Source organism: Neolamprologus multifasciatus, chromosome 6 (assembly GCF_963576455.1).
Source record: "Neolamprologus multifasciatus chromosome 6, fNeoMul1.2, whole genome shotgun sequence".
In the NCBI taxonomy this organism is placed as follows: Eukaryota; Metazoa; Chordata; class Actinopteri; order Cichliformes; family Cichlidae; genus Neolamprologus; species Neolamprologus multifasciatus.
The window spans coordinates 25,720,141-25,730,317 of record NC_140444.1 but is presented as its reverse complement, the minus strand read 5'-3'; the positions used below and the strand labels follow the sequence as shown (position 1 = coordinate 25,730,317).

General features: G+C 37.6%; 1 protein-coding gene across 1 annotated transcript; it reads right to left on the bottom strand.

The window, feature by feature from the left end:
• Positions 1–83: 83 nt before the first annotated feature.
• tmem184c (transmembrane protein 184C) lies at positions 84–6,737 on the bottom strand. The gene is made up of 10 exons (XM_085163162.1): positions 6,120–6,737; positions 4,463–4,593; positions 4,346–4,382; positions 4,031–4,236; positions 3,167–3,241; positions 2,985–3,078; positions 2,774–2,886; positions 2,541–2,640; positions 2,263–2,434; positions 84–1,641 (listed from the first exon to the last, which is right to left on the bottom strand). Exons 1-10 carry the CDS (start codon positions 6,234–6,236, stop codon positions 1,331–1,333), a joined length of 1,356 nt encoding a protein of 451 aa, XP_085019288.1. The 5' UTR covers positions 6,237–6,737; the 3' UTR covers positions 84–1,330.
• Positions 6,738–10,177: the final 3,440 nt, after the last annotated feature.

The following is a 10,177-nucleotide window of genomic DNA, read 5'->3' as shown; positions in this document are numbered from 1 at the left end:
TACTGACTCCGTTGTTTTTTGTAAACATCATTCACTTGACCCACAAATGTTGCATTTTTATAATAAAGGCATGGAAAACGAAGTCATATTTAATTTGATTTATTGAGGATATCTGAGATGGAATTAAATCAAAATGCAGGATGACGGATCTGATGCAATCGTGTCAGTCATATTTTAAAAGAAAAAGAAAATCCCATAAGGCAGTGCGACATACCAGAGTCAGGCATGATGCCAGTTACCCCTCGCTGTGCCACACACTGATATCCCAAAACTGTACATTAACGATGGCAATATCCCTGAACAAATCTGTGAATTCACAAAGAAGGATCCTTTATGGAAAAACAAATGGCTTTAGTGCAACAGGTGCAAAATTATTTCAGTTTACAAGAGACAGAAAACATCTCACCAAATAAAAATGATCCCAGATTGAAAAATAAAATAAAACACATTCTACATGGATGTGTAAACAGACTAGTTACACAGCACACAGAACAAGGCATCTGCGAAGACTAGCGGATTCTATTAACTGTCGAGTAAGCTGTACGCATTAAAGCATAGATAAGAGCCAACCAGAAGGTGCTGATTGTACTTTTTAAAACTGAATTGTGATTTTAATAATACTAGGATTGTTTAATTGTATATATTCGTACTCTTCTGAAATGGAGTATACTACATTTATACTGATACTGTGTGATATTGTCAGTTATGACCCCTTTTCTAGTGATGTACACATCATTGTACCACAGTTAACTGTGGTACAAGATCGTGTTGCTCTTTTCTCCCCTCTGAATCGACTAGTTAGAACGAAACGACAGCAGATATCTGTAGTTATAGTAGTGCAGGTTTTCAGTTTTTCAAAAACCAGTAAAAGCATGATATTCAGTTTAAAAGGTTGCATATTTCCCTCTTCTGTCACATCTGAGATTACGGCATGAATGACACATAAAATTGTATAGTTTCATTTTTGGAAAACATTTCTCCATATTTCACTTATTCTTCGGTGAGAGCCATGTTTTGTCTGATCTTGTGTCTTTCCTGGGTAAAACCAATTCTAGCTTAGCCTACTCTCTAATAAAACATAAAACAGCAAAATGACGTTGCTTACTAGTCTTTTAGTGCCATTAAATCACCAAACATTCTTGAAGCTGTCACTGGAAGCGGTCCATTATGTCTTGCATGTTTTTGTTAGACTTTGACTACTACATGGTCATTGTGCCCTTTTAAATGAGTTTGTCTTGTTTGCATCAATGACGTTTGAAAAAAAATGTGGCAAGGCTATAATTGGGCCCTGCCCAACCATGTCTGGCAGAGTTTGTTTGCGACACCTAAGCTAGGTGATCACAATGAGATCTGCCTCTGTCGGGTCTTTGGTTTGGTTGGTAGTTTCTTCATCCTGGGTTTCTTCAGGTCTAGCCTCACACCCTTCCTCCCACAGGGCTGAGCCGAGCCCAGCGGGTGCTGACAAAGAGTGCGGTGCGGGGGTTCTGCCCAGGCCCTGATAGTGACCCTTAGGAGAAACTGGATTACAAGCTGCTTCGGTGATGGCATCTTGAGACGCAGAAGAGAGCAGGCCGGATCGCTCACCATCACTTTGCGCCTCATTGAAGTAGGACTTTCTCGGACGACCCATAACTGTTCTTCCTGCAAATGTGGACAAAGAGAAACTTTTAAATATTTTTTAGAGAGGATGCAGTAAAGATCATGTTATGATGGCTCACACCAGTAACAATGCTATTCATGTAGCAGTGTGTAGAAGTCAGTTCTAGATTATCACAGGTACATCTACAGTACAGATGGTTTTGTACTGTAGATGGTTTTTTCTGTTTTGCTTGGATGGGATCACAACCATCACGTGGTCATTGCCATTACCATTTTGTACAGTCAGAAAACTGCACAGGACTTCGTACAATCAGTGACTACTGAGTAAAGGGAACCTAAAATAAAGAAGTCAAGCAAGTACTGGCTCCAACATGCACCTTTTCCACAGTCTTTTAAATTCTGAATGTTTTCATTTTAAATTGTGTTTAAAAGTCGCTGCTGAGGCACTCCCTTCTCAGTATAGCCTGTTATACATAAGAAATGAGTAGTTACACATAAGTAACGAGCACTCATCTTGCAGACAATATTTATTGTTGAACTGGCTCTTCATTTTGATCTCAACTCTAGCATTGCATACAAACAGTCGGAAAAATAGCTTAAATAATCAACGATACCAACTAGTTTATGGTACTATAGCACTTATAGAACAGCAGGAACACGTACCAACATTGCGGACTTGTTCAGAAATATCTGCTCTGACATCGGAGATGTCCCACATTGCCATGAAAGAGTCAAAACAAGACACCTCTTCGGCCTCCTGCACGTAAGGTTTGTAGGTGAAGCTAAAGTGATGGGCAATGGCTGCGAGAAACATCTCCACACATATGATGAAATCCTAAAGAAAAAAAAGTGGACAGCTTCATTGTGTTGCACTATTAGGTCCCATAGGATATATTAGTTCTGTTGACCTTGGTCAGAATGTTTAAACTATACTCATGTACCTGTAAGCCAGTAGCTACAGCTTCCACACTTTGCCAGTCCCATGTGCGCTTCTCTGAGATAATGCCCACTTTAACCAGCAAAGCAATGACCACAGCTTGCCTAAAAAGATTTACAGCAATCACTGTTTCACTAGCCTATACAGTTTATCCAGGACAGTAAAAAGGAGCTTGTTTTAAATGACTTTTTCAGAAATATTTGGGTCATGTCATGAAGTTTTAACACTGAGATTTACCAGAAAGAGACGAACACCACCATTTTCACACACAAGAATTTGCCGACTGGTTTGATTGGATTCAGCTCCTCTCTCAAAGCCTTGTAGAAGAGCACCAGGCAGTACATGGCAAACTAGATCAAAGAAGACATAGAAAGGAATGGGAATGAAGGAAGGGAATGCTTGTAACAATTTTTAGTCCATCTTTAACAGGATTTAGATCCACCATTACCAGCTGTGACATATTGTTGAAGATCACCAGGTATGTCCATGCGTTTTTGAAACTGAAGTTGCCTTCATCGTACACTCGACACAGCTGACAGATTCTAGAAAGGAAGAGAAACACACAGCTGACGTCAACAGACACCAAACAAAATGTGACTACAGTTAAAGAATAAAGTACTAGGTACTCACAAAGCAATGATAGTGGTGACAGGTCTTACTACTGTGTACTGCAACACTCCCAGTTTACATCTCAGCAGCAGAACCCTGCAGAGGAATTTGATCATCTGAATTAGAAGTGAATTGGTCTGAAATTCCAAGCAAAAGCCCAAGACCGGTGAGCAGAAGTATCTCAGGATCACTTGGGCAGAAGCCCGAGACCGGCTTGATGATAACAGTTAACATTGAACTTAGTTTGTGTCGTCCTCAACACAAACTAAGTTATGGCCCATTTTAGCCACATTGTATTTGTATTCCTATTTAAACAATAAGGTTGCTGATGCTGGCCATTAGTAATTCTTTTTATACATCTACACCAGTCTCTTATATACAAAGGTCACCCGAATAAATCTGGGCTAAATTAACAGCACACTTGACCAATTATCAATTACAGATGTTGTGTGACTGAGGCTAATTTGAAGCTTGTGACTTTCACTGACTTGTTTGCTTTGAGGAAAAAAAAAAAAAAGATTTGAGCTCCAACATTAAGATGAACCTGTTTAATCTGTTTAAATTTACAAAACCTCTCTGAAATGAAAATACATTGAAAGAGAAAACATTGTGCAAGAAGACCGATGCAGATTAAATCTCTAAATTGTGGCCATTTCATTGAGACAGTACGGAAACATGACTATGGCCAATAATTCCAGTAAAACGTCAGTAGATTGTCCATAAAACTAACATTTAGTGTATAAACAGATGGTAATGTTTAACTAATATCGCTTTTACAGCAAAGGTATGACCAACACTTGAGCGCAGCTAAACTCTGGGTCAGTGAATTTAACCTGCTGACAGCTACAGTTAGACATAAGAGGAAAAATTTTAAAGGGAACTCACTCTCCCATTGGCCACGGTGGGCAGCAGCAGAGGGGAGGCAGGTGTTTCTGCTGCTCCTGAACCTCCAGCATCAACACCAGGTTGGGGTACTGGTTTTCCAGGTAGTTAAGCAAGAACGTCATGAAGTTGTAAATGACATACGCCTCGTAGCACTCCCTGCATGTGTCAAAATATATTGCTATACTGGGGTATTTCAGTGCAATCCACTGGAAACAAAAAAGATGAAAAGGGAACATTAACAGGAAAAGCTATGAGGATATATAAACTCATAAAACGGTGTGCGATGGCTTTCATTAAAAAAAATACATAACTCACACTGTCCAAGCTGTAGATTGGAACCATCCACAATATCCTTTAAATAGAAAACACAAAAGCGTTAAACATCTGTTCTGGGCTCCTATTTGTGGCTAAAATGACTGTTAAGATCTTTACCTGATGATAGGTTTTTGAAGCTCTGGCTGAGTATAATGCACTAGATGCTGGAGGATGCCCCATAATGATATGGGTATGGTCATGAAGACAAAAATCCCAGCGATGAACCATGCTTTGTTATGAGTGCCAACCTGTCGGGACATGGAAAGAAACAGTCAACATTTAAGTCATTTAGCCATTGGAGTCTTGGAGGGTATCATTTAATATAAAGTCAATGGTGAAAGCAGTATTAGTCCTGAAGTACAGAAACATTACAACCATGTAAAAACACTTCATTTCAAGTCCCGTATAAAGGAGACGTGTTTAACTAAATTGCAGTGCAGTGTGATGACTCGGATAAAGATCGTTTTTAAAGAAAGTACAATTAAGGAAAGACTGTTTTAGTAGAACACACCAGAAGAACAATGAAGATGGCAGTTATTTAAAAAAAAATAAAATAAAAAAGGTCATCTATATTACTCTAGCAGATTTTATGACTTTTGAAAAAACAAGACTTCAAAGTCTGTCATTGACTAGTTTCTTGTTAATATGTAAAACATCAGCAGTCTTAACAATTATAAAACATATTTTAATACCTTATTTAGCATTTTGCATGTTTGTCACACTTACATGATTCAGATCATCAAGCAAATTTCCATACTGGATAAAGATATTCTGAGTAAATTTAAAAAAAAAACAAAACAGTTTTTAAACAACAAGCTCTTTAATTCAAGGGAAAAAAAGTTATCCAAACCTACCTGGCTCTACGTGAAAATGTAATTGCTCCCCAAAGCAAATAACTGGTTGTGACACCCTTGGCAGTAAGAACTGCAGTGAAGCATTTGTGATAACTGGCAATAAATCTTTCACATCGCTGTGCAGGAATTTTGGGCGAACCTTTTCTTTGCTGAATTGTTTTAATGTCAATGCAGTCTTATTTTAGTGGGCTGAAAACTCTTGGGAATGTTCACTACGGCTCCAAAGATTCTCTATTTTTGGATAATTATCCTCAGCTGTTTTGAGTTTCATAGTATCGAGCTATGATGCTATGAAGCAGGCTAAAAAGGTGAGATTTTTAGCCTGCTACGCTTTATCAGATAGGTGTAATTTATGTGATTTCTTGATTTAACAGGTCGGTTTAAATGAACTCAGCGTTCCAAAAAAAATGGGGTTAATCACAGTTAATTTAAGATTTAACAAAGGGGAGAAAGTTACTGTTTCACAGTGTGCCAGATCGATCTGGATAGTTTTGCCCTTAATAAATTAAATTATCACTGAAAAACTGCATTTGGTATTTACTTGGTTTAACTTTGTCTAATATTAAAATTTGTTTGACGACCCGAAACACGTACGTGGGGATGTAAACAGGAAGGTGGGACTTACTTTCTCACAGCACTGTACTTTGCTATTACTGCACAAACTGGTAGGTTTGTAAATGCATTAATAAGTGCTTAATAATGAAGAGCTCACCGGCAGCCAATGTACATGATAACAAGTAGCCAGTTGATGGGGAACATGTTTGTCTTTATACACAGTTGTACTCAAAATAACACAACGCCACATAAGTACTGTAACAACTCACAACTGTATTCAAATGCAGTATTTGAGAACCAGTGTTATCTCTGTGTTAAACCAACAGATCTCCCCAGAAAGAAGCATGAGCAACAACTGCACTGACCTTTGACTTCTGCAGTTCCCAAATGCACAACGGCAGGACCACTAAGAGCAACAAGATGTACAACACAACGACCAATGGCCGGATCCATCTTCTCCAGTTCCCACAGGAACACGGCATCTTACACAGAGATACTGCAGGGCACCCTTTTCTTTTACTAAAGACCTGAACCAACGTCTTCAACACTTTGCGCACTTTACGTTAGCTTAGCATACTGTTACCCTCCTATCGGTTAACCGCGACTCTAAAACAATTATTTAATAATGTGTAAATGTATGTCGACTCCTTCTCTAACGTAGCGATTCATTCATGAGGACAAAGCTACTTGATAACAACCAGCTCATATGACTCCAATTTTAAAAGCTAGGCTGCTAACATTAGCTTGTCAGCTGATTCACCATGTAAACAAATGGTGCTGGAATAGTTCCATACTGCCGGGACACCAGGCTCCACAAATCATTAAATTATAATTCACACTAAATCAAGAGAGTTGTTAAAAAATATAAATATAAAAAGTTACAGCCGGGAGAGGTTTAGAGATTAAAAAAGTTTCCAAACTGCTGTTATTGTTGTGTGAACTTCCTGTTTTTTTGCTTCACCTAAGAGCTCCACCTAAACCCTTCAACCTGATTGGTGGAATCGTGGATAGTTTGGTTGAGCTATAGCTTCATGACCGTATGATGTGTGGTTTCGCCAGCAGATGGCAATGTGAATTAACAATTATCAGGATCCCGGCTCATTTGCTATATGTAGGGTATCAGACGTGAAACAGATTCAAAATATTGATGCTGAGATAGTAAATATGTCACTTTTAGGACATACAGAGCTTGAGTATATGTGGCATTTTTTTCACATAAATTTTGTCTGGCCTATTTAAGAAACGTTTGGGTTATTGGTGTCAGTGAAATGGCAAATGGGATTTATTCCCATTTCCACTGGATACAGAGGCCTGTATGTAGAACAGTAAAGAGTTTATTTTGTTTGACTCCCAAATGAGGCTGTGCAGAAAGGATCCAGAGCAACACTAAGAACAAAACTATTGGTTTATTTCTGTTCCTATTTTAAACTATTTCTATCTAAATTCATAGAAATGCACTGTCTATATTTGGGCAGGACTACAACATATCAGAGGACTAAATGATGCTTTAAATTGGGATTATTTATTGTCTCTTGTTTATTCCATTTACTTTCAAAACCAAGTGGAAGTTGCTTTATGGGTATTATTTTCTTTAAATAATAAAAGTTTAAAAGGACCTCTTTTCTTTTTATCCTTTCTTCTTTGTTTGTATTTGTATGTGCAGACGTATGAGTGTGTTTCTCTGTAAAAATGAGGGGAGGCAGAACTTTCCTTTCTGTCGCACCATGTCTACACTGCCCCACAGTCACAGAAATCACTGGCTGTTGGAGGACAGATTGTTCATGAATTTTGTATCGATCCTTTTGGCTTTTATGAATTAGAAATAGTCTTTACCACAAGTAGCGCATGCGAGTGCCATGGTGGGTAGCTTGGAGGGATTGCCATGCAAAGTGGCATACAGGGTAGCGCCATGTAAGGGCAGGGTAGATAAACATATGCCGTGTTCGATCAAACCCAAAAACATACTTTAGCATAAAGGATGTGGCGTCCATCAAGTCAAAGTGAATCGCAGCCATAAGTGCAGTATCTCGTACGGTATAAATGGCAAATGAGATGAACAGAATGGATGGGTCTGCGGAATGATAATAATAATAATCAATACAGAAAGAAGGAGACATACTGTCTGGTTGCTGATGCATCAGCCAAAGTGCACCTCCTTTGTCAAAGAAATACGTAAGACTGCAGTAGTTCAACAATTACTTATTTATCTTAATATGTCTGCCAAAGGCCTTTGTGTCAGGAAATGTTTAGACTCACTCTCACCACTTATAAGTCACACAACATCTATCTATCTATCTATCTATCTATCTATCTATCTATCTATCTATCTATCTATCTATCTATCTATCTATCTATCTATCTATCTATCTATCTATCTATCTATCTATCTATCTATCTATCTATCTATCTATCTGTGTGTGCGTGTGTGTCTGTGTGTGTGTTCCTACATGACCAAAAACAAGTTAATTTTTATTCATTTCCATGTACTACATTGCTGTGAGTTCTCTGTATTTTTATTTGTTTGCATTTTTGATTGATTTTTATGAAAATAAATTCAACTTATAATTCAACATTGCTCTTCTGGAGTTGTTTGCTTGTTTAGTAATCCAACCTTGGTCTCAAGCTTTAAGAAACTCTGTTCTAATACAACCAGTAAGCTTATGTTTGGAGTTGTTGGAGATGTTTATTGTTGGATCTTGTAGTTAAAGTTATTTTAAAACAGATTTCACTTACCGTAAATAGATCCCATAAGCCAATAAATAAATAAAATAATTAAATAAATATCTGTGAAAGTAACTAATCCCTCTTCTTATTTTTTTGCATTAAGAAAATATTATTAATAGAACCAATAAAAGCAACTATATATATAATTTTAAAAAATGTATTAATCACACATATTGTAAAACATATTTTAAAAATATCCATATGTTAAAATAAGAAACAGATTAGGACACAGTAATGGTAAAAAGGAAGTACACCTTGTTCCAATTTTAAAGTTGTCGTGTCAGGATATAATAACAATAATCTGATTCTTAGCAGATCTTTAAATTAGGAAAACCTGAGATGAACAGCAAAAGATGATATGACACCATTTTATGATTTATTTTAAAAAAAAAACTGAGCCAAATTGTGTATGAAAAACTAAATACAACCTTACTGCTTCCATCGGAATTAAGAGGCTAAGTAGCAGGCAGGTGCTGATAATCATAATGATTGATAATCAAATGTGTGTGAGTACATATGATCAGCAGATGTTTTGCCAGTTTTCTAGCCTGAAGTCTTTTAGGTGTGTGTGTGTGTGTGTGTGTGTGTGTGTGTGTGTGTGTGTGTGTGTGTGTGTGTGTGTGTGTGTGTGTGTGTGTGTGTGTGTGTTAACACAAGGCCAAGGATGAAAAATATCAGCAATGATTTCAAAGAACCAATTGTTGCTGCCCATGAATCTGGGAAGGGTTAAAAGGCCATTTCCAAATGATTTGAAGTCCATCACTCTACAGAGAGAAAGATTATTCACAAATGGAAAATATTCAACGCAGTTCTTCCCAGGAGTGAATGTCCCAGGAAATTCAACTCAAGGTCAAAGCAAAGATAAAAAGAAAAAAACCCAAGAGCTAAATCTCAGACTCTATAGGCCTCAGTTAGCATGTTGAATGTTAGAGTTCATAACAGTACAATTAAAAAAAAGACTGATCAAGTTTACATGGCAGCACAGTTTAGGTTTTGGACAAACAAGACCAGAGTGGAGCTGTTTGGAAATGTTTGACAACACTGTGTTTGGCAAAAATCAAACATAGCATATCAGCACAAACACCTCATACCAACTGTCAAGCATGGTGGGGGAGTGGTGATTATTTGGACTTGGTTTTCATCCATGGGACCTGAGTACTGTGCAGTCACTGATGACTGAACGCCTCTGTATACCAAAGTAGTCTAAAGTCAAATGTAAAGTCTGTTTGACAGCTTAAGCTTGGGCCAAATTTGGTCGTGCAACAAGACAATGATCCCAAGCACAGCAGAAAATCTACATGAAGAAGAAAAAGAATCAAGTTGCAATGGCTGAGTCAAAACCAAAAGCCGGATTCTAATGCTGTGGTGGGACCTTTAGAGAGCTGTGCATAAATGAAAGCCTGCAAAATCTAATGAACTGATGTTGTAAAGAAGACCACAAGAATGTGAGAGACTGATGAAGACAATAATGTCAAGTTCTTGATACAAACGGTGTTCCTGGATTTTTGTTTTCACACATTGATTGCATTTCGGTTTATTTTTTGTTAATGACACAATAACAGGGTGTAAAGCTGTGATTTGCAGTTCCTCTGAGGTATTATTTACTTAAGTTTAACACCTGCCAATGACCAGATTTTAAAAAGTTATTTTGTGATCTGTAAAACCTTAGGACTGAAAGAGCATGTGCATTTCTTTCTAC

Coding starts and splice junctions, on each gene's coding strand:
- tmem184c (XM_085163162.1), bottom strand. CDS start 6,236: ATGCCGTGTTCCTGTGGGAACTGGAGAAGATGGATCCGGCCATTGGTC. Junction 3,079..3,166: donor GTCACCACTATCATTGCTTT/GTGAGTACCTAG, acceptor CTTCCTTTCTAG/AATCTGTCAGCTGTGTCGAG. Junction 2,435..2,540: donor CTGTAGCTACTGGCTTACAG/GTACATGAGTAT, acceptor TTTTTTCTTTAG/GATTTCATCATATGTGTGGA.